Source organism: Elephas maximus, chromosome 6 (genome assembly GCF_024166365.1).
Source record: "Elephas maximus indicus isolate mEleMax1 chromosome 6, mEleMax1 primary haplotype, whole genome shotgun sequence".
Lineage (NCBI taxonomy): Eukaryota > Metazoa > Chordata > Mammalia > Proboscidea > Elephantidae > Elephas > Elephas maximus.
The window spans coordinates 48834429-48859212 of record NC_064824.1 but is presented as its reverse complement, the minus strand read 5'-3'; the positions used below and the strand labels follow the sequence as shown (position 1 = coordinate 48859212).

Below are 24784 nucleotides of genomic sequence, written 5' to 3'. Positions count from 1 at the left end.
AGTATCTCAGCATGCAGAAATATACGCATGTGTGCATGTCGGTGTTTATTCCAGGCCCTGAGTTAATTTAAGAGAGTTTACAAAAATACTACATAAAAAACAAGAAAAGGGAAGATGAGGCAAAGGAAAGATAAAGTAGGAGAAGTTGGATGAAGCCTAAGCTGAAAAGCAAAGTATTTATTTTTATAATTCAAAAAAAAAAAAATACTGTTATCATTTTAAAGGCCTTAAAATACTTAAAAAACAAAATAAAACTCTTTACAAAAATAGATTGTCTAATTACTAGCAAAACAAATATACTCCAAATTAGTCCATATCATTTATAAATAATGTTTTCTTTATTGCATATATTTTTTTTGATTTCTACATGGCAGAATTAAAAGAGATCATGAAGAATATATGATAGATGCAATAAAGCAGAGAAAGCCATCTTTTCAGGCATCATTGCTACAAGGTACAATGGTGGGCATTAATGACAAAAGCCAGCTTCCAGAGGTGAACGTAAAAAGTGTTTCAGCAAATGCTTTTCTGGGACAGTGCCCAAGTATCTTAAGTCCACCTTGTACCTTATGCCTCGTTTTGGAGTTATCTATTAAAAATTCATTTTCCTCCAAGTATGTTCAAATGGAAATAATTATTTCAAGACAAAACTTTTTTAGACAGCAGCGTTGCTGTACTCTAACTTATTCAGTTTTACACATATTAGGGTAAGTCACATAAATGTTTGTATGATTTTCAGAAGGCTAAATTATACAAAATATGAACCTCAAACATATTCATTCAGCATTTTTGCTTTGTGGAAAATAAATAGTGAAAAAGACAAAATATATCCATTTGGTTAAAGGATAGAAGTGACATGCATTTTGTTCTATGAGATATGCTTTTCTTTTGCTGTCTTTCTCTAATTTTCTTTTCTTCTGACAGATATTATACAAGGAGAACTATGAGAAGACAAAGGCAAAGAGCGTGAACTACTGCGAGACTCCTAAATATCAACTTGACACTCTGCTGAAGAACTTTGGCGAGGTTCAACTACTATGATTACTTCTGGGGCTTGAGGACTTTCTTATTGTTCAGCAAATAATTGCCAATTTGTGTTACATATGTTTTCTTTTTCAGAATAAATATAAAGATTCATATGTAAAGGACATCTTGGGACATTATGTGGGCAGCCCTGAAGACCCATATCAAATGCACTGCAGGAGAGTTGCCGCCCAAAATAGTGACGTAAGTTACAAGACAATTGTTCATGCCTTACAGTGACATTGTTTGGGAGCAATGACAATCATGATCTGTTTTTGTTCTTTCTCCTTGTAGAAAAACTACAAGGCAGAATATGAAGAAGATAAAGGAAAATGCTACTTCCCTCAGACAATAACCCAAGAATATGAAGCCATCAAGAAGCTAGACCAGTGTAAAGATGTAAGTCAACTGCCCTGAATTCTTGAAATTGGGTTTGGGATTCTTGTGACATCTAGTGGCAAATTTAGCAGCAGTTAAAATGTTGGCATCTAGTGTTTAGCAGGAGTTATTAAATCTAAACTTTTGGTTTTTGGGTGAAGTTGGGGAATATGAACATTACTATGAAGAAGGCTGTTGTTACAAATAAGTTCAGGTTTTTAAAATCTTTATTTCCATTATTTTGTGCAATTATGGATATAGGGCAAGGGAGGGTGTGTTAGTTTGTGGAAGATAGAAGTTAATTTATTCAACAAGTTTACACTGGGGGGTCTAACTGTGCCAGGTACTGTCCTTGGTGCTGCAGAACAGCAGGGCACAAGGCCAACCAGGTCTGCCTCTTGTGTAGCATGCATTCTAGTGACAGAGACTTATAAGAATCAAGAGAAGAGAGCCAGAAAGACAGAAAGATATCAGGCAGTAGTAAGAAATCTAATACAGGATGAAGATACAGAATTAAGTATGGTGATGTAGAAGTGAGTGAGTGAATGGGCACTTTACACTGGATGGTCAATATAGGTTGAAGGCAGCAATGGTCCAGCCATGCCAAAACTGGGGGCAAAGGAGCTGAATGTACAGCCTAAAGATGGAAGGAGCTTGGTGTTCAGGGAATTCAAAGGATGAGATGGCAGGAACATACTGGGGAAGTGGACAGTAGTAGGAGGTGATGTCGTAGGAGACAAAGGAGGGCTTGGATCAAGGTTCAGTCTAGATTAAACACCAAATATAGTGGAGAGCCACTGTAGGGTTTAAGGAGCAGAAAATTTAACCTGATTGCTGAATGGTAGCAGGAACACCAGTTAAGAGGCAACTGTAGGAGAGAATCAGAGAGAGAAAGAGAGAGGTGAGAAGATGCGAGACAAAATTTCAAGAACAAAACAAGCTATATTTGCTTTGGCAGAAAACTTTTTACATGTTAGTATGTATGGGAACAAGAATGTAAACATTCACATAATTCATTAAAGAATGTCTTCTTTTCTAGCATACCTACAAAGTTCATCCAGATAAGACCAAATTCACAGCTGTCACTGACTCTCCCGTACAGTTGCAAGCCCAGCGCAATACGAAACAGCTGAGTGATGTGAGTGCCTTGGTTTATCCAAGAAAGGGTTACCCAGAATGCTTTGTTTCTTTAAAAACATAAGCATTTAAGTGCTTAATTCTTCATGGGCTCGTGTGCTATACCAGTAATGTTATTTTTCAAGATTTGTTTAATAAGATGCGAAAAAGCAGCCAGATAAAATTGTAGCCTCAGGAAGAATGGTGTTAGACAGTAATAAATAGTAAATATTTCTTCAATAAGTTACTGGTTTTTATTAGGAATACCCTACTTACTCATTAGGATCTGTTCCATAACAAAAATAATGCACACTGAAACTTCATGCCAACTTCAATAAATGAAGACAACAAAAGCATCCCCTTGGGTAGGTAACAAGGCAAGAATTTCTCATTCTTGGTTTACTAACAAGACTTTAAACAAAGAATGAGAACACAGAAATCAAAGATATCAGGCAATGATAAGAAAACCAATGTAATGATGACGCAGAATTAAAATAGGGTGATGTTAGAGTATGAATGAGCAGGCACTTTTCATTGGGTGGTTGGAGAAGGTCAGAGGCAGGAATGGTCCTGCCATGCCAAGATGAGGGGAAGAGCAGCAGCACTTCTCAAATGCTCACATGCATGCAGATAACTGGGGACCCCACTAAAATGCAGACTCTGATCCAGTACATCTGAGGTGGGAGCCGATATTCTTTTGAATAAATTCCCAGGTGACCCTAACACCGCTGGCCAGTTGGTTGGTGCACCACACACACACAGTAACAAGCTGCTAGCACAGCAAAATCCTAAAGAGTAACACATTCTTCTCACAATAGAAAAATAAAATATGCAAATTGTCCTGTTATAACTGAGAAGTTGCATTGATTCATAGGCAATTTTTTCTAACATATTAATTTTATGTGCGCTAGTGGTTAAGTGCTACAGCTGCTAACCAAAGGGTCAGCAGTTCGAATCTGTCAGGCGCTCCTCGGAAACTCTATGGGGAAGTTCTCCTCTGTCCCGTAGAGTCGCTATGAGTCAGAATCGACTCGATGACATTGGGTTTGGTTTTTGCTTTGGAGGAAGAACAAGTAAACACGATTGACACCGGGCCAGCACAGCTAGCTAGGCAAGCTGTGAGCAATATGGTACTGTACTTGTGCCCGTTCACCATTGCTCTTCTTCCTGGCCTGGGTATGCCTTGGGCTCAGTCTTAAAGGTGTTTATTGCACAGTTCTTCATCTTGTTCATTTTGTCCTTATCTCTAGAACTCAATGGCCTCCCTTCTTTCTTGTTCTCCCTTCCTTTCAGCCAACCGTGCCTTAAAAATTTTTAAATATAGTCCAATATTTAGTGTCTTTTACACAATAAGAATTTATACATGTCTTTATTTATGCTAGTATTTTATTTAGAATTGGTACTGTTTTTGTTAGTGCTCTAATTACAGTTTCAGAGGTTTTGATTTGTTGTGCCCTCAAGGCATAACCTAGCGCTCAGATCAGACAATGGGTTTCCCATGTCTACAGTGTGATGGCACTTACCAAATGGCAGCCCAAAGTTTTGTTATGCCACAGCCAGTGAAAGAGGGGGTAACGTCTGGGAGGGGGTAAGATCTGGGTCCTGTGTGCTGCTTCAACTGGAGTCAATTTGAGACATTTTTCTAAAAAATGTACTAATAACCTAGCTATTTATATTGCTGTTGTTACTTGCCATCAAGTTGATTCCAACTTCTAGTGACACCACATATAAAGAGTAGAACTGCTCCATAGGGTTTTCAAGGCTGTGACCCTTTGAAAGCAGATTGCCAAGCTTGTCTTCTGAGGTGCCTCTGTGTGGGTTTGAACCACCAACCTTTTGGCAGGTAGTCAAGAGCTTAACCATTTACACCACCCAGATAACCCCTGAGGTATCTATAATGTTCTGCATAAATGCAAGGAAGTTCCTACCTATTCTATTTTTCAGCTGAATTACAAAGCAAAACATGAAAATGAGAAGTTCAAGTGCAATGTACCTGCAGATGCTCCACAGTTTGTCCAACATAGAGTCAATGCTTATAACCTGAGTGACGTAAGTACCAAAGCCACAAAAACCTTTGTTGGCATGAGTGTGAAAAGAGGAAACGTTACATAGGTGTTCAGAAGACTGTATTAGGAGTTATGCCAATCAACAACCACTGAGGTTGTTATAAGTGGAGCTTTTAAGATCCGGATGAACTGGCTCTTTTCAGATATCAGATTGCATTTCCACTGTCTCTAATGATTAAAATCATTCAATTATCGCTCTGCTAATCCCAAAAGTTTTACATATTTCCTATGCAAATATCACACTCCACTTTCTCCAAAGTGGTTGTCATTTTATATTATCCTTTATACAACAGGACAGCAGAGTCTTTAGAAAGTTCACAGATCATTAGAAAACATATATTATACTTCCTTACTGGTGGAGGGGAAGAAGCTGGATGATAGGTGGATCAATAGTTACATTGCCCTTTGGTAATTCTATATCTGTAAAAAGCCTATCTCTTTTTAATTTTACTGGATTAGTTTGTGTTAGATGTTCTTATACTTTCTTTGCTAAAATATTTCTGTCCAGAATGTTTATAAGCATGACTGGGAGAAGAGCAAAGCTAAGAAGTTTGACATAAACATGGACGCCATTCCCCTGCTGGCAGCCAAAGCCAACAGCAGGAACTTTAGTGATGTGAGTATGCCCAGTGTCCAGGGCAGGGGCCTCAGGGATGCTTCCTGATGAGTGGGATCTTGCTCACATGTGTAATGCCACTGCAGGTGTTGTACAAGAAAGACTATGAAAAAAGCAAAGGGAAAATGATTGGAGCCCTCAGCATTAATGACGATCCCAAGATGCTGCACTCTTTGCAGACGGCCAAAAACCAGAGTGATGTGAGTACTTTTGTAAAACCATCTTGTTTTCAGGGTGGCCTCCCAGTTATCATGCCCGTGTAAGAGAATTCCATAACTGTGGGATTTCTCAGGTTCACAACAGCAAACTGCTGGGGAGAACGTTAGAAGTATATTGATTTCCCAGATTCCCATGTTTCTCACATTTGAGGAAAGAAATTATTGAATTGTAGTCGATGTCTGCTTTGCTTTGAAAAATGTATGTATTAATATTTAGTAGAATATAGATCTTAGTTTTTAAAACCTTTTGGCAAGTATAATCAGGTGCTTTTATTTCTAGTTGGAAAAAAGCCTTTAAAATGATGATTTTAGAACTGTCTTTACTTTGGAAGGAAATAAGGAGTCACAGATAAAAATCTTAGTGTAGCTGTCTTTATTCTTTATTAGTTATTAGATTGGCTTGAGTTCAAGAAAGATAGTTAATTGATTATAGACTCCTTTGATAGTCTGATAGAAGATTTGGACCATCTGTCTAGAAAAATGAACATTCTTTTTTACACCTTTTACCTGAAATTTCATGGAATTCATGGATTCTCTAAAGACTGTCTATTCATCTTCAGGTTAAAATTCTTACTATAGAGGGGCAAATATCTACTATTGTAATTTACAGTATATACCATGTATACAGTATATAGTATGCTTAAAAGATGTTTAGATAATCTCTTAAGAATTGCAAGAATGCTCATCATAGTTTGCAAATTACCATTTTTCATGATGGAAAAGAAGGGCACTTGATTCATTTACTTTAATTTTAACATGTGTTCACAGTGATCTATACATACCTTCCTTACCTCATTTTGCACTTTTTTTATGTAGTCACATAGCGCTTTAAACTCTAGTGTTCAGGGATTTTCTCTAATAACTTCACACTAGATTATGTCAGTATACAGTGCTCACATCCATAACACTATCGTGTTCACTAGTTGCTTGCTCCTTCTCAACTCAAGAAGGTTATAATTCCTTGTGGACCACACATCTAACTTTTGTTTCCCGTCCTATCACAGAACTCATCAGAGCACTGGGCACATAGTAAGTGCTCAATAAATACTTTTTAAGTGATTGATGCTGATGACAAAAAGAGATAGTCAATGAGTCATTTTCACATAATAAAAACATAATATCCAGGCTAAATGCAAAGCTGCAGATATAGAGCATCCATAGCTTTTAAAAAAGATTTTTTAAAGGCATTTAGATCGTTGTCAACATTTCATACATGCTGATATGTGTGAGCCAGTTTAAACAAGAACAAGAGTCAAAACAATTCCGTCAAGAATACTTCCAATCACCAGCTCCTTTGCAACATTGCTTTATGTTTAATAGAGTCTTTATCTTAATGTTCTTGCATACCATCAGAAAGTATATTTTATTTTCATAGATTTTACAATTAAAAATACTATAAAAATTATTTTGAAAATATTCTAACCAGTGAAAGTACCTAACCATAAAGTGTCAAAAGGGAAAGCCAGAAGGTTTAATCACTTACAAAAGGAATAGCTATGGATTTATAATGCACATCAACACTTGCTAGCTTGGGTCACTCTTTTAACGCTTAGGTAGTCATGAGGAAGTAGGATGCGTTTAGAATTTTCCTGAAGGTAGTGGGTCAGAATTTTTTCTCTCTGTTAAGGTAACTGGTGAATAATGATGGAGCTGGGACTTTGACCTAATTAGCATCCTATCTAACTAGTCCAGAAAACCAGCCAATGCATGTGTCTCCTGAGGCCCAGTAAAGACATTCGGTTTATGAGAATACTGTCCATAAGGACCAAGTTTACTTTAATGTTTCCTTTTCACTGACTTTTCTCCTTTGAGATCTTATAACTGCTCAACCTGAAGCTTCTTTTAAGTTGTTACCAAAAGTAAACTTGGTATGAAAAAACCTTAGGGATTCTCAGTGGGGCTGATCTACTGTCAAATATGTTATAGTCATGTAGAAAAATCAGTAACTATCCATTTAAAAATGACTCTAGGAAAGTCAAAAAGTTAATTCTGTAGCCGTATTTATGAAATAGTGATTTTATAACATCAGAAGTAGGAAATGGTCACATAATTTTCAGTCATTTGAAAAATCCTTCTTTATTGAAAACACTCCAGAGGTTAGACTATATTAATAGTAATAATACTGACTAGTAGCCCTTGAAAACTTCTGTTTAAGAAAAAATAATCTGATTGAACAGGCCCATGGAACAAAACAAAACTAAAGGGGTGTACCAGCCCTGGGGCAGGGACTGGAAGGCAGGAAGGAACAGGAAAGCTGGTAGTATGGAACCCAGGGATCAGAAGGTAGAGTGTTGACATGTTGTGGGGTTGTTAACCAATGTCACAGAACAATGTGTATGCTAACTGTGTGATGAGAAACCAGTTTGTTCTGTAAACCTTCATCAAAAGTACAATAAAATAAAACAAAAAGACAAAAAATAAAAGAAAAAATAACCTCTAGCTGAAGCAGAAGTCATGCCCCATTCCTGGTGTCTGCTCTGACTTTCTGACAGTTGCTCTTTGACCTAAAAGAAATTTTCAAAGGCCTATCTGTGTACAATTTTCTAGGTGGTTTCAGCCAGTTTTTGGGGCAAAATAACTACTCAGATACCTGGATCTGTTTCTTGAACTTGTATATATTGTTTAAGAGACATCTCTGGGCTTTTCTAGAAATCCATTAAGAATATGTAGTAATAAATGGTAATTTCCTATTCACAGCGTGAATACCGTAAAGATTATGAAAAGTCGAAAACGGTCTACACGGCACCTCTTGATATGGTCCAAATCACTCATGCAAAGCAATCTCAGGCAATTGCCAGTGACGTGGACTATAAGCATCTCATACACAATTACAGCTACCCACCAGATAGCATCAACGTGGACCTCGCCAAAAAGGCTTATGCACTGCAGAGTGATGTAAGTTACCAGGTTTTCTCTATTCTTTCCTTTTAAGGTGGTAACTGAAAGTGATTTCTAAATCAAGCAATTCATGGTACTTCTTGGAGGTGTCTGCATAAGTTGGTTGACTTTGTCCTCTTTATATATAAAAAAACATTATAGCAAGTATATAATGGGAAACACTTTCCCTTGTGGTTTCAAAAGAGCACGGCCTTCAGTGTTAGGGAGACCTAGGTCCTGCGTGTGTACTCCATCACTGTCTCCCTTTGGGAAAGTTACCAGCCTCGCTGTGTCTCAGATTGCTTCCCTGCAAAATCGGAATAAACAAAGGAATTGCTTTGAGGTTTAAAGGTATGTGAAATGCTTAGCATGGTGCCTGGCCCTAGTTAGTTCTCAATAAACATTCACTATTTTTTTATTACCATTATTATAGTTATTGTATTCATCATTGTCAATAATTTTACATAAATTGATATATTTTCTGAAAAGAAAATCCTTTTATCATTTACAGCTCCAGCTTTTATAATATCTGTTCTTCTTTCTGCAGATCAATTAATTGTCAGAGCTATACAATTGAATGCTTTGTCCTAACAATTCTATTTTATGCATTACAATCTTGTTTGTTATTTAATTTTGCTAGATTTCTTCTTAAATAGATTGTAAGTATCTCATGGGCTGGAACCAAATGCTGCCTTTATTTTTTGTTAATTCTATTCTACCAGTGGTTCTCCACTGAAAGACCCATGCTAAAGAGCAGCAATCTAGACTACAAGAATTTAGAGTACAAGTATCTACGGCCAGACAACAAGAGATGCTCATTATTTTAGTTGCATCAAGTAAATGCCCCCAAAGTAGAACAAATTTCAGCTAATAATTGCTCCCCAATCAACAAATTCGTCAGTACAACTGCTTTCAAGTATGTCATTAGCCAATGTGGGAACACACCTATGCTAGCCACTGCACGTGAAGGCCAGTGTGTGCAAACACTTATTACAAATAACTGTTATCAAGTCTTATCTAATCAGAAAACGATTAAAATTATCCACCTTCAACTTGGCCTTCAGTCCTAACTTGACCATAACACCCCCTCCCAAAAAAAAACACCCATTGCCGTCTACTTGGTTCTAACTCATAGTGACCTTATAGGACAGAGTAGAACTGCCCCATAGACTTTCCAAGGAGCACTTGGTAGATTTGAACTACTGACCTTTTGGTTAGCAACCATAGCTTTTAACCACTATGCCACCAGGATTTCCAATTTGACTATAGAAACATAATATTTAAAATTCCAGTGAGCAAACATATCACATTTGATTATCTAAATATAACAATTTCATTTACTCTTTTAAATACGGCCTTGAATTTCACATTTTCCAGACTGGAGTTAGAATTCCACACAGTTCCATTCAGTTGGAAATAAGGGTGGAATGGAATATATACCAGTTAGAAGAGAAGCAAAAACCTAAAGGCTGTAAATGTCTCTTGCCAAGGAAATGTTTAAAATAACTTTAATGTATGGAATGATGAGTCTGATCAGAAACCTTAAAAACACCATTTTGGGTAAAATGTTAGTGATTTTACTTAATAAGGATGGCACTGAGCAAAGAAACAGACTTTCTCTTGGTGTTCTAGGTTGAATACAAAGCCGACTACAATAGCTGGATGAAAGGTTGTGGCTGGGTTCCATTTGGATCCTTAGAAGTGGAAAAGGCCAAGCGAGCTTCGGACATTCTTAATGAGGTAAGGCCAACGGGTGGGTCTTGTTGAGACATTTGTGAATGTGTCCTGTTAAAAATCCTAAAAACCAGGAGAAATTCCTCCTTAACAGCGTCATCTGCTAGTAATCAATGCTGAGGAAGGAAACCTACCTACCACATGCACGAATTATTCAGGTAGATAGGCGTACCACTTAGCATCACCACAATTATTTATGGTAACCGTGTACGATAGAAATCTTTTAACAACTTTATTGATGTAAAATTTATGTGCCATAAAATTCACCAATTTTAGGTGTAGTTTGACAAGTTTTAGTAAATTTATGCATGTAGATTCAAATTGTGCAGTCATCACCACAATGTAGATTAGAACGAGAATCCTCTACATTGGAATAGGGTAACCAGAAGTTGCCAGCTTCCAAATGGGACAGCTTCCCAATGTCTCCTGTATCCCTGCATCAAGATTTGCCAAGCAAAAATCCTCTTTCTCTTATTAGTAATCCTACCTGTTGCTGTAGTTCTTCAATTCCTTCTCTTCAAACAGAGAGCTTCTCTACTCCAGGGAAAATCACAACTTTGAGAACTTGTTAATGTCATGCAAAACACCCCAAACCTCCTTGCTGGCTTTTCTATCAGTTCTTTAGGAAACTTTGTGATGCTTCTGGATTCTGTTCTTGGTCTAGAGTGTCTTCTTTCATGTCATAAGCAAGAAATAAATGGGTACTTCAGGTCTGATTTCTGTGAGTTGTATTGCCCTAGACAGTCTAAAATGAGACTGATTTTCTAAACATTAGTTTTGGCATTGTATTCATTTTTTTTTCAAGCCAACCAAGAATCTAATATTTTCATATTTTATAATAAAACAAGGAAAACATCACCCTTGTCCATCCAAATAAATTCCAAAGATTTTGACATGTTAGCTTTCGGTGAAAAGTAATACAATTGTTTTCCTTTTTTCAATTTGCCAAACAGAAAAAATATCGCCAACACCCAGACACTCTCAAGTTCACCTCGATCGAAGATGCTCCGATCATAGTACAATCTAAAATCAATCAGGCCCAGAGAAGCGATGTAAGTCTTAATTCTGTCTATGCTTTAATACATGTTAACTAAGCAAATGTTAACTGATACAAATACATTTGTATTTCAAATGTACTGATTGCCTGTGTGTATTACGCAATCTGAACAGCCCCAATTACATAAGCTACTGTATAGCTGCCCCTGATTTTCATTAATAAGGTACGCCCAATTCATTTCTTTACAGCATTATGTGCAAAAGCACAATATTATAAATATAGTATTGACTGTCCTTTCTGATATTTGACATTGTTTTCTGAGGAAAAGGTAAGAGGAGCTTCTCTGAATAATAAAAACTACAAGCCTATTTCTAGGACAAGCCAAAAAGAATGAATATTAGCACTACACCACACAAAGGAGCTAGTTTAAGTGAGAGCTAAGACTAAAATCACATATAGTCAAAACTCTCCTTAAAGTCCCTTTAATCTCCCACAGGTGTAGGTGGTTGGTATATTCTACCCGTCCTCCTTTCCTATGCTCGGGCAAGTGTCTATAGGTTAGCATTGCATCAGGTCTCCTTCCCTGGGCTCACTTCCACAAGATGCCCCTACTTAAATGCAGAGGTTCCCAGTGCATAGCAAGGGATCTTTGCTAAGGCAGAACCAGAACCACGACAGGACCCTGCGGAATTGCATATGTGCCCTTGAATGACTACAGATATTTACAACTGAATATGGGGACGACACAGTGTCTTTCATAAAAAAAAAACTCTGTGCATCTCTGAAATTATTTCCCTGCACCATTAGTGCTTTTCTTTGCTTTATTCGTTTGCTTATTTTTGTGTGTGTGTGTTTATTTATCTATTTTCTCTCCCAGGTCGTTTACAAAGCCAAAGGAGAGGAAATTCTTCACAAATACAGTCTGCCGGCTGACTTGCCCCAGTTCATTCAGGCAAAAGTCAACGCCTACAATATCAGTGAGGTGTGTGTGGACACTGCCACCGATGTGTGCACTAAGCCTTTTCTCAGGCGGCCTCCGAGTTATATTCAAATGATATTTTTCTTTCAGAATATGTACAAAGCGGACTTGAAAGACTTGAGCAAGAAGGGATATGACCTGAGGACTGACGCGATTCCAATCAAAGCTGCTAAGGCTGCCAGGCAGGCGGCGAGTGATGTAAGTCCAGCTGGTGGTCACACTTGAGTAACTAGAAAACGTGAATGGCATGGAATTGTGATCTAACTGGTAACCAAAAAGTCACCATGTCTGCTGTCCATGTCCACTGAAGCAAATCTGCTTGAAAATTATTCAGGAAGGAAAGTGCTGTAAACTGATTTGAATTTTCTCAGGACAAAGACTTTGCGTAACCTCTTACTGATAAGTTCAAATCAAGTACTCTAAGTTAAAATTCTCATCTCAATTTCTGCCCAAATTCACACCATTTCTCTTGTGGAAATAAAGAAATTACTTCCTATTTAGGTCATAATCTCCTGATCGTACAATTTTTATCTCAAAACTTCCTTAATTTATGTGATTTCACTCTTTCCCTTATTTCTCTCTTTTTACTTCAGTGCTTCTAATGATTCGGGCTTCACAGCCCCTACTAGACAGTTCGAAAACCTGGTGGAGTAGTGGTTAAGTGTTATGTCTGCTAACCAAAAGGTCAGCAGTTCACATCCACCAGGTGCTTCTTGGAAACTCTACGGGACAGTTCTACTCTATCCTACAGGGTTCCTATGAGTCATAATCAACTCGACGATAACAGGTTTGGTTTTGGTTTTTGCTTTAATAGTCAGTCATTACGTTCCATTAAAGTTTTGAATTTTATTTCTTATCCTGTCTTACCTCAGCCCAGATGGGAACTGAAGCCATTGTGCTCCTTTTTTTTTTTTTCCATTTTTTAAATTTTAATTTATTGTGCTTTAAGTGAAAATTTACAAATCAAGTCAATCTCTCCTATAAAAACTTATACACACCTTGCTGTGTACTCCTAGTTGCTCTCCCCCTAATGAGACAGCACACTCCTCCCCTCCACCGTGTAGTCACTGTGTGCATTCAATCAGCTCCTGTTCCCCTCTGGCTTCTCATCTCGCCTCCAGACAGGAGCTGCCCACATAGTCTCATATGTCTACTTGAGCCAAGTAGCTCACCCCTCACCAGTATCATTTTAGTCCAGTACAATCCCTGTGTGAAGAGCTGGCTTCAGGAATGGTTCCAGTCTTGGGCTAACAGAGGGTACGGGAACCATGACCTTTGGGGTCCCTCTAGTCTCAGGTAGACCATTAAGTCTGGTCTTTTTACAAGAATTTGAGATCTGCATCCCACTGTTCTGCTCCATCAGGGATTCTCTGTTGTGTTCCCTGTCAGGGCAGTAATTGGTGGTAACTGGGCACCATCTAGTTCTTCCTATCTCAGGCTGATGGAGTCTCTGATTTATGTGGCCCTTTCTGTTTCTTGGGCTCATATTTACCTTATGTCTTTGGTGTTCTTCTTTCTCCTTTGCTCCAGGTAGGTTGAGACCAATTGATGCATCTTAGATGGCTGCTTGCTAGCATTGAAGGCCCCAGACGCCACTCACCAAAGTGGAATGCAGAATGTTTTCTTAATACATTTTGTTATGCCGATTGACCTAGATGTCCCCTGAAACCATGGTCCCCAGACTCCAGTCCCTGCTACTCTGGCCTTTGAAATGTTCAGTTGTATTCAGGAAACTGCTTTTGGTTTAGTCTAATTGTACTGACCTCTCCTGTATTGTGTGTTGTCTTTTCCTTCACCTAAAATAGTTCTTGTCTACTATCTGATTCATGAATACCCCTGTCCCTCCCTCCCTCCCCACTCTTGTAACCGTCAAAGAATATTTTCTTCTGTGTTTAAACTTTTTCTTGAGTTCTTATAATAGTGTCTCATACAATATTTGTCCTTTTGCAACTGCCTAATTTCACTCAGTATAATGCCTTCCAGATTCTTCGACGTGATGAGATGTTTCACGGATTGATCATTGTTCTTAATTGTTGCATAATATTCCTTATGTGAATATACCATAATTTATTTATCCATTTATTCGTTGATGGGTACGTTGGTTGTTTCCATCTTTTTGCTATTGTAAACAGTGCTGCAGTGAACGTGGGTATGCATGTATCTGTTCACGTGAAGGCTCTTAGTTCTCTAGGGTATATTCCAAGGAGTGGTATTGCTGGATTGTATGGCAGTTCTATTTCTAGCTTTTTAAGGAAACACGAAATAGATTTCCAAAGTGGTTGTACCATTTTACATTCCCACCGGCAGTGTATAAGTGTTCCAGTCTCTCCACAACCTCTTCAAAATTTATTATTTTGTGTTTTTTGGATTAATTCCAGCCTTGTTGGGGTGAGATGGTATCTCATTGTAGTTTTGATTTGCATTTCTCTAATGGCTAATGATCATGAGCATTTCATCATGTATCTGTTAGCCATCTGAATGTCTTCTATGGTGAAGTACTGTTCATATCCTTTGCCCTTTTTTAAATTGGATTATTTGTCCTTCTGTTGTGGAGTTTTTGCAGTATCATGTAGATTTTAGAGATCAGACACTGATCAGAACTGTCGTAGGCAAAAATTTTTTCCCAGTCTGTAGGCTGTCTCTTTACTCTTTTGGTGAAGTCTTTGGATGAGCATAAGTGTTTGATTTTTAGGGGCTGCCGGTCATCTAGCTTCTCTTCTGGTGCTTGTGCACTGTTAGTAATGTTTTGTGTACTGTTTATGCCATGTATTAGGGCTCCTAGCATTGTCCCTATTTTCTCTTCCATGATCTTTATCATTTTAGATTTTATATTTAGTTCATTGATCCACTTTGAGTTAGTTTTTGTGCATGGTGTGAGGTATGGGTCTTGTTTCATTTTTTTGCAAATGGATATCCAGTTATGCCAGCACACCACTGTGCTCTTTGAGATTTAAATAAAATTGGTTCAGACCCTCAGCTGTTGTCCTGTAGGACATCCTCCCCCATGATTTCTGCAAATACTCTGAGGTTTTCATTCTTCTGATTCACCCTGGCTCCTGGTTTGTACAAGCTGGCCTCTTTAGCTTACTTGCCGTCTCCTCTCTGGGCCTACTTCTCTTTCTGCTCTGCATGACCTAGAGATAGAATATAACACCATCTTTTTTACTTCTCCTCAAGTCCTAAATGTAATTTTTTGGTTATTTGAAATGAGGGTGAGGTTTACTTATACCAATGTGAATATTTGAATATGTTAAGACTGAATAATAAGGCCCTTGTCCTTAAAGTCCTGCCACCCAGAATTTCTCTCTGCCTCCTCTTTTCTCTGTGGGTGCTATCCTCCAGCAGGTTGCTGACCTCTCTTTCTCTCTCTGTCTCTTTCTCACACATACCTACCCCTTCCCTCACATCTCTGTTTCTCAATTTTCTAGATTCTCTCTAGGTCTCGCCAAGGAAGCTCAATTCCCCTCACTTTGTTATTCAGCACCGTTTTACCCACTACTGGTTCTGAGTCTTTCATTGAATATCTAAAGATTAAATAAAAATTCTCTTCTAATCAAGTAGCCAGCTACTTGGGGGTCTGCTTCTTTAGTAGTACAATATAATTGGTAGGGATTTTGAAGTATCTATTTTTTCATCTTTCTCTGTAAGTGTCTAATTGAAAAGGAAAAATATAGAGATTTATATTGTCACTGATATGAATTATGGTAACACCGCTACCCCAACCTCTCTCAGATGGGGTGGCAGAAGCAGCTACAGCCAATCAAATGGGCTCTAAATAACTTTATTTTTTTTTTAACCTGGCTGTATTTCAAAATATATGTAATTGATTATCCAATTGTTTTGTTATTTAAGTAGAGTGATTTCTGGGAAGCTCCATTGCTTCAAAACATGGCCTTATTGTTTAGTAAAATCTTCATAACTACATTTTAAAATATGTCCATCTTGGTTTGTAATAGGTTCAATACAAGAAAGATTATGAAACAGCCAAAGGGAAAATGATTGGTTTCCAAAGTCTACAAGATGATCCAAAATTGGTTCACTATGTAAAAGTGGCCAAGCTACAATCAGATCGGGAATACAAAAAAGACTATGAGAAGACAAAGACCAGGCACAACACACCTCATGACATGTTCAACATTGTAGCAGCTAAGAAAGCTCAGGATGCTGTCACCAATGTCAACTATAAGCATCCTCTCCATCGTTACACCTACCTGCCTGATGCCATGGGCCTGGAGTTGTCTAAAAACATGATGCACATTCAGAGCGATGTAAGTGACATTGACTTGGTGAGAAAATGTCCCTCCAAATTCAGAGCCTGCCAGGACAGGAACCACTGTCTGGGCACTCACCTCCTCTTTTCTCTCTTTGCTGTAGAATGCCTACAAGGAAGACTATAACTCCTGGATGAAAGGCATTGGCTGGATCCCTGTTGGCAGTCTCGACTTAGAAAAAGTTAAAAAGGCAGGAGATGCCCTGAATGAAAAGAAATACAGGCAGCATCCAGACACCCTCAAATTTACCAGCATCGTTGACTCTCCAGTTATGGTTCAGGCCAAACAGAACACTCAGCAAGTTAGCGATGTGAGTACTGCAAAAGAAAGGGGGCACAGGATGTGGAGGGAGGTGTTTTTAAAAAATAAATGTCATCTCAAGATTCTTATTTTTCTGAGCCAATCACTTTTTATTTTAAAATTATTTTATTAGTTTAATTTACAAATAAATTATCATTACTTTTAGTTTTGGCACTAACATTTTCTTTTATTTTGCTTTTTAACCTACCTTTTTAAAATTTCTTCCTTTTTAACTGCTCTTGAAGTACTGTGCTTTTGGATCAATTTGACATGTTGCAAAAATCTCTACTTCAGTATTACACACATATACACACCACACATATGCACAGAATGTAAGTTTAGATCCCAGCCATTTTATTGTGGCAAATTCATCCTATTGAACTCTATATTTAGTTGCTCGTATTTGCTTTTCATATATAAAACATTAGTACAAAGATATAATGATTCTACTTATTATACATATGAATGTATGTGTTTGCTCCTCAGAATTCATCATATATAATTAGAGTAATCCCCACCTACCTGTGGGAGATATGTCCCAAGACCCCTGTGGATGCTTGAAACCTCAGATAGTATCAAACCCCATAAATATAGTGTTTTGTCCCACACATACAGACCTATGATAAAGTTTAATTTATAAATTAGGCACAGAAGAGATTAACAACAATAACTAATAATAAAATAGAACAATTATAACAATATACTGTAATAAAAGTTATGTGAATGACAGAGTGGGATGGTGTGAGATTTCATCAGGCTACATACTTACTCAACACTTTTGGACCTCAGTTGACACAAGTTCCTAGAAGCAATTGCTTAATATTTGGGGGTTAATTGGAATATCAGCCATGTCAGACTTTACTTGTGATACGTACACACCAGTCTACATATGATATTTCATATAGTCATGCTTGGGAAAAAGGAGTTTCTACAATAAACGACAAGAGATGGAAAATCTGCTTGTGATTCCTATTCTGTTTTAGTTTTAGATGTTAAGCAATTCATTTATTTTTCATTACCAACAAGAGGTACGATAACATGGTTACGTTATATACTTTAATGTCTTTCAGTGAAAAGTGTATATAATTCTTTAAAATGGCAAAACCAGTTAAATATGATAATCTGTTCATATATTTATTATAATGATAAACTTTCTGAGTGTGCTGGATTCATGTATAAGGGCCTTAATATTATGAGAAAGTCATTATATGATTATACTGATACAATGGTAATTGGAAAGTTTTTAGCAGAAATGAAAGACTCACTCTACCATTTTCATTCTTGGACCTTTAAGAGCTATAAACTTCACTGGCAAAGAATGAATTTATCTGATTTGATGAATTATGTTATTCATGTTTGAGTTTCACATTTGAATTTACTTTCCATTCATCTCTGGCAGTCAATGATTTCTATTTGCTAGAGATTTTTTTTTTCTCTCTATTGTAATACGCAAAGCTTGGTGTTTCTAAAGAAAACAAGAAGCCTAGGTTTTTTAAAAATAGGAAAATGTCTTTAATGATTTTTAATGATAGAAATAGTGGGGGTCTGTGCTGGGGAATAACTTCTTTAAGTTTGCTTTTAAGTATGCAATTAATGGATTTTCTTTTTTGCACTACCTGTAATACATCTTGTTTTTGTGGTTGTGCATTTCAGATCTTATACAAAGCTAAAGGTGAAGATGCGAAGCATAAATACACCATGAGTCCTGATCTTCCTCAGTTTCTCCAGGCCAAGTGCAATGCTTACAATATCAGTGACGTGAGTGGGGTCTTTGAAAGGGTGTAAAATGCAAACCTGAAAATAAATGATAAAATCTTAGAGTAGGATGGGACCTGGATAATTATTTAGGTAAATTACTTGCATAGCTCTGTTGGAGCATATCCCATGATGCTGGTTCTTTTTCTATTGAGTCAACCTTTTCAAGAGTAGGACAACTCTAATAATACAACATTCTTCTTTATATGGCACACAAAAATCTATTCCCCTAAAACTTGTACTCAGTTTTTCTAGTTTTGTCCGTGGAACAGGTTATCATTCATAAAAATAAAAAATAATAATAAATTAAATTATTTTTTCTTACAATCGCCCTAAAAATTTTTAAAGCTGATCGCCTGATCTTCCCTTGATCCTCCTTTCATAAGACAGAGCAACTTCATTTTCTCCATTAGTCCTTATATGTGATGATTACCCAAACCTTCATTACTGGATCTGCTCTCGTTTTCAATATCTCTCTTCAGTATATGGAGTCCCTGGATGGTGCAAATGGTTAAGATGCTTGGCTGCTAACCGAAAGGTTGGCAATTCAAGTTCACCCAGAGGCACCTCATAAGAAAGGTCTGGTGATCTACTTCCCCCAAATCAGCCATTGAAAAAACCCTGTGGAGCAGTTTATTCTGACACACATGGGGTTACCATAAGTTGGAATCAACTGGACAGCAACCAGTTGCTGGTTTTTTGATACGTACCTAAACCAGATTTGGGTGAATAATTAGTGTGGAGTCCAATGATCTTATGCTGCACAAAGTGTGATGCTTTATTAATGTGACTTCCTAAAACATCATGTGCTCTAGGGAATTCCTTTAGCTTATATCTGGAAAAGAACAAAACAATCCCAGCAGTTAAGGAATCCCTTTAGCTGATTAATACACAGCATACTGATATCCTTTTTGCTTTTCCATCCCAGGTATGTTATAAACGGGACTGGCATGATTTAATAGCCAAGGGCACCAATGTGCTGAGTGACGCTATTCCCATCACTGCAGCCAAGGCGTCAAGAAACATCGCTAGTGATGTGAGTAAAAATTTTGGGTAAAATTTGGGTGATTGGCTTTTCCAAAAGCTATCAAATGTGTGTTTGTTTAAAAGATACCTCATTGAAAACAATAAGCTGAATTAATGACATTCAAATTCTACAGAAGCTATTGTTTTGAAAACTTGTCACCTTTTCAATGTTTTTATGCTCTTTCCAGTTGACCCTACTTGGTAGAGCTGTCATGAATCTGACAGCAGCTTTCTCCCTGATTCATCACCCAAATTACCTTCCCTGACACATTTCCCTGGCAGCCCACATTCATTTTCAGTGGGAACACCCTGACTGACAGGAACACATTAAATTCAGATGACTGACTGCCTGCATCACAATTGTAATAAGAAAATTAGAAAAAGGTTCTATACAACGTAGAGATTTTTATAAGCCAAATGGGAAAAAGCCTGCTAGAATATAATTTTTTGATTCTGGCAAATTGATGCCCATTTCATGTGTAATAGAAAAATTTGCATTTATACATAATCCTATCTTTGAAAAACAAATTTTTCAAAAAACACACACTTTACTTTCGCGCACCATTCCATGGGCTACAATCTTGGTTTTAGAAAAGTCTAGAAGAAAGAAAGCAACCATGTATACAGACCACATTGGTGATGGGGTATAAGAACTCTCCTGTTTTTCTTGTAGACATATACTGAAAATGTCTTCCTCAAAGGTTTACATATAACGCATATCACTATGAAGTATGTTTCTAATTTTAAGGAGAAAATGAAAGCCTGAAGTATGACTTTATCAACTTTTCAGCACTTGCGCAATGATTTTTCTAGCCTGCCTAGAAATTACTTGATAATCCCTTTTACCGGCTAAACCCTTGTTTGTAAATTAGTGCTTATATGGCAGGCACAGAGTATCTGCAGGGTTTAGGTGGACTTGTATTCTCTTGTATAAAAATTGAGGTTTTGACCTATTACTGTATAGCTCTATCTACATTCCCACTGCTGACCCCAGCAGTGAGCGACCTTGGCAGCAGAGCTTTTGCCATTAGGTTTTTACTGACGGGAGAAGCCCACAGCAATTCTTGCCCTTACATCATGCCTCCTTAATTCATTTGTAGCTGCTTCAGCAGCAAGCTTGAAAAGTAGCTGCTGAGAAATGGGGTGGCTAACGACCCCACTACCTTTAAATTGGTGCCACCTGGGAAGAAGAGGGTTTTTGTTTAACTATATTAGGTCAACCTGAGACAACAAACACAGTAATGTTTTTTGCAGGGCTTCAAACCGGTTCAGTTCAGTTCGAATTCCTTCTAAGAATTTACATTCCCAGCCCCGGATACACTGGATCAGAATCTTAATTTTAACAAGATCCCCAGGTATAAAGATCTTGTTAAAATGTAGATTCAGATTTAGTATATTTGGTGGTGGAAGGGCAAATTCGCAGCAAGGATTAGAATCAGAATGAGCTGGTTTGAAGCCGAGGCCTTCTGCTCCTCGCCCCAGAAGGATCTCAGTGTAAACTTCTTGTATGTGGAGTTCTCTTCTGCACCTTTTGTGCATGTGTCACTAGGCCAATGGGAATAGAAAACAGAAGAATTCCTCAACAATTTCTAATACTCAGTCGTGTGAAATAACATCGGGTTAGTAATCCATATCCCTGTGAAACCAAGAGATACTGGTTTTATATTTTTAATATGCCATGTTCATATTAAATGTGAGCATTCAGGTGGTTTTTAAAAAGTTCTATGTGCAAATAATCTATAGAATTCATAGCAAAGAAAAGAAACTTGTTCAGAATTTATCATGACACCCCCTCGAAACCCCAGCAGTGTTTGGAATAAATGCTTTCCCTCTAAACACTCTGGAGGGGTGTTTGGTTTGTATTTTCAGTACAGTCTTCCAGAAAGTCACAATGTTCTGAGTGCCTTTGTGTCTGAATATAATTGCTGCACCAACTGTTATAAATGCCTAGAGCTTTGCTAACCAAATTCTTTCTCTGCAGTATAAATACAAGGAAGCCTATGAAAAGTCAAAGGGAAAGCAAGTGGGTTTCAGAAGTCTTCAAGATGATCCCAAGCTAGTCCATTATATGAATGTGGCAAAGATGCAGTCTGATCGTGAATACAAGAAAAACTACGAGAACACCAAAACTAGCTATCATACCCCTGGGGACATGGTCAGCATTACAGCTGCAAAGATGGCCCAGGATGTTGCAACCAATGTCAACTACAAACAGCCGTTACATCATTACACATACCTACCTGATGCCCTGAGTCTCGAGCATAGCAGGAATGTGAATCAAATTCAGAGTGATGTAAGTATGTGTAGCATAACAGACCCAGGGACGTGTGCACTTAAGGGATGATCATTTCTATTTTATTAGGCTTCAGAATCCAATAAGATTTTTTTAATGCACTTTAAAATAAATGCTCATTATTGAAAGATTAACAAAAGCATGAGATACAAGCTGTATTTTTGCTTTCTGTCCTTACGTCATAATGATTATGACATCTTCTTTATGGATCAAAAATAAAACCATATTCCGCTAACTATGCAAGCCACCTTGATTCTCAACAGGAGGGAGCGTGTGCTTTTAGTGGGCTGGCTTCAGTGGTAAAACCAACCAAACCCATTGCCTTTCAGCCAATTCCAACTCCTAGCGACCATATAAGACAGGGTAGAACTGCCCCATAGGGTTTCCAAGGAGCAGCTGATAGATTCAAACTACCAACCTTTTGGTTAGCAGCTCAATGCTTAACCACTGCACCACCAGGGCTCTGGCTTCAATGGTAATAGATGTATAATACAAAATAGGAGAATTCTCTATTCTTCTTGAATTCAGGAAAGTTTTTTTTTCTTTTTTTAATGCAAGGTTACACTCTCATCCATGTAAATCTCTGGAATAAGTCACCTAGAATGAACCATCAAGGCTTTGTGATTGCAGCATGATTCATGGAGAGCTGCGCAAGGAGGGTGTTTAAAATTCAGGGCACTTCCTTCTGCAGAAGCCAGGTTTCTGGAAGAACTGTCCTCTGTAAAGGAAAGAAATGGTGTTCATTCATTGTTGCTCAGTAAAAATGTCTCTCCCCAGCTGAGATCAGGAATAGCCTAGGTGGACAGTGTGGACTTACAGAGAGGCTTTAGATAAAACTAAAACTTTTAGCGTCTTCAGTGAAAATAAAAAAGAAAACTCAATTTGTTTTCAAAAGAGACACTTTTTTTTTTAGCAGAACTCATGGAAATATACGACGTAGGTTCCCTTTGGTGTCGTATAATGCACTGTATCAGCAGAATTGCTTTATCTTATTACCAAGCTCCAGGTAATGAGCTCTGTGACAGACATAATCAAGAGCTCCATTACAGACATAAGCATGCTGAAAAGAGTTACTTGTTTCTCAGGGATAGAATTGCAGATTTCAGAAACATCTCTTGAATATTCTCTAAGATGTCTCCTCATATGCAATTACTCTTTTACAGAATATATATAAAGATGAATACAACCAGTTCTTCAAGGGCATGGGATGGATCCCTATTGGTTCTCTGGAAGTCGAGAAAGCCAGGAAAGCAGGTGAAGCATTAAATGAGAAGAAGTATCGGCAGCACCCAGACACCATCAAGTTCACAAGTGTGCCTGACTCGATGGGTATGGTTTTGGCTCAGCAGAACACGAAGCAGCTGAGTGATGTAAGCATTTTCCCTTCAAAAATGCTTGTCCATGAATAACCCCTGCAAACGAGCCACTCCGACATCTTTCTTAGTTCAATATGTGAAGGTGCATCTGTATTAGCAAATAAACTGCTTTCAGAGGTATAACAGGTTTTACTTTTTAAGCAGCTTGGATCTTGCTTAGGAAAAATGCGGAGATGGGAGGAGGGTTTCAAACCCACTTTATATTCCAAATGCAGAGAGTTTGTGCTAGTCAAAAGGAAACCCCTACCCATTATGCATTCAAAATGATAGCATTACTATTGTTGTTTGTGATTCTAAGTCAATTACCAAATAAGTTATGTATTACTCTGAGCTGCAATAATTCTGTCTAGCTGCTTGGGTAGAAGGCACAATGTCCTAATCCCCTTGCGTAATAGTTTCCTGTTCTGAGAGGCTCTCAGGGAGAAGTTTCATGGGAGGAGATAAGCAGTTTGCTTTCAGAGTCATCTGGGGCCTCATTTCTGAGCCCAGGACTGTCTGGGACTCTTAGTCTTTCAGTCAGGAGCTAATTACTATGCTCACTGCGTCATATCATTGGGTTATTTCATCTCATTGCCATTGAGTCAATTCTGGCTCATAGTAACCCTATAGGACAGAGTAGAACTGCCCTATAGGGTTTCCAAGGCTGTAAATCTTTATGGAAGCAGACTGCCACATCTTTCTCCCATGGAACGACTGGTGGGTTCGAACTGCTGACCTTTTGTTTAGCAGCCAAGTGCTTAACTACTGTGCCACCAGGGCTTCTTGTGGTAATTTCACAGTTCTTTTAAAATACCTTCACCAGAGAGAGAGATAAGTAAAAGGCAAGGAAGGGAAGACTTTTTGTGTTTTAAGCCCCCAGGTCTTGGAAAGTGGAGAATGCTTTGCTTGGCTCAGATCTGAGGGTTACCTGTAGATTTTATTTTCAGGACAGCCCTCACATTACCACAGACATTTAAAGATTAATTCTATTTTAGTGGTAATAGCTGGTGTCGCTTCGTCAGATTTCCTTTGTACTGACCTTGGTCTCACTTCTTACCGTGTTTTTCCAGTTAGCTGAAAAAAACTGTACACCTGCTGTAGTCTGTCCTTCCATCCCCCAAAATGCCATGATCATCTACCTAGTTACTCAAGCCAGAAACAGGCAGTCACTCATCTGCTGAGTCAGGCTCCTAAATATCTCTCAGCTTTCCCGTCTGAGCATGCCTCTGCCCTTCACCTGTCTGGTGGACAACCATAATGACCTGTTAGTTGGGCTTTCTTCCTGAGGTCTCATTCAACAACTAGAAAGATCATCTTAGAACATTAATAAAATCATGTCACTCTTATACTAATACCCCTTAATAACTTCCCCTTGAACTTAAAATCTAGACTTGTTGACTTGCCTCATAAGTCCCTCCACTCCATGGACCCTGCTTCCCCCTCCAATCTATTCCCCTTGTCCTCCCTCCAGTCACATGACCAGGCGACTTTCATCCCTGAAGCCGCCAATCTCTTTCTAGACTAAGGGTGTTTTACCAGCCCTAGAATGTTCTTAGTCAGCCTCTCTCTCCTGCGCTTTCTCCAAGTTTGTGCATAAATGTTACCTCCTCAGAGAGCCTTTGCTGACCAGCCTATTACTCCCCTACAATTATTCCATCTGCCACACATCACAAATTTTAGCTATATTTTATAGTTCATTAGTTTATTGTCTGTCTCCCCTGCTGGACTACAAGCTCCATGAAGGCAGGGACCAGGTCTGCCCTTTCCACCACTTTAAAAG

At 38.1% G+C, this 24784-nt stretch overlaps 1 protein-coding gene across 50 annotated transcripts in view; it reads left to right on the top strand.

Moving 5' to 3' along the window:
* The window catches only part of NEB (nebulin), a 249303-nt gene that overhangs the window by 58892 nt on the left and 165627 nt on the right, over window positions 1–24784 (top strand). For 40 of the 50 annotated variants that reach the window (XM_049887235.1, XM_049887234.1, XM_049887223.1 and 37 more), the window contains 18 exons: window positions 925–1026; window positions 1120–1227; window positions 1318–1422; window positions 2441–2539; window positions 4462–4566; window positions 5092–5199; window positions 5286–5399; window positions 8115–8312; window positions 9927–10034; window positions 10982–11080; window positions 11903–12007; window positions 12095–12202; window positions 15961–16272; window positions 16379–16585; window positions 18229–18333; window positions 19259–19366; window positions 21338–21649; window positions 22813–23019. In XM_049887235.1, coding sequence (XP_049743192.1) covers window positions 925–1026; window positions 1120–1227; window positions 1318–1422; window positions 2441–2539; window positions 4462–4566; window positions 5092–5199; window positions 5286–5399; window positions 8115–8312; window positions 9927–10034; window positions 10982–11080; window positions 11903–12007; window positions 12095–12202; window positions 15961–16272; window positions 16379–16585; window positions 18229–18333; window positions 19259–19366; window positions 21338–21649; window positions 22813–23019 — 2610 coding nt within the window. The remainder of the gene's footprint in view (window positions 1–924; window positions 1027–1119; window positions 1228–1317; window positions 1423–2440; window positions 2540–4461; window positions 4567–5091; window positions 5200–5285; window positions 5400–8114; window positions 8313–9926; window positions 10035–10981; window positions 11081–11902; window positions 12008–12094; window positions 12203–15960; window positions 16273–16378; window positions 16586–18228; window positions 18334–19258; window positions 19367–21337; window positions 21650–22812; window positions 23020–24784) is intronic. The other 10 variants (XM_049887230.1, XM_049887213.1, XM_049887228.1 and 7 more) reach the window with 7 other exon arrangements.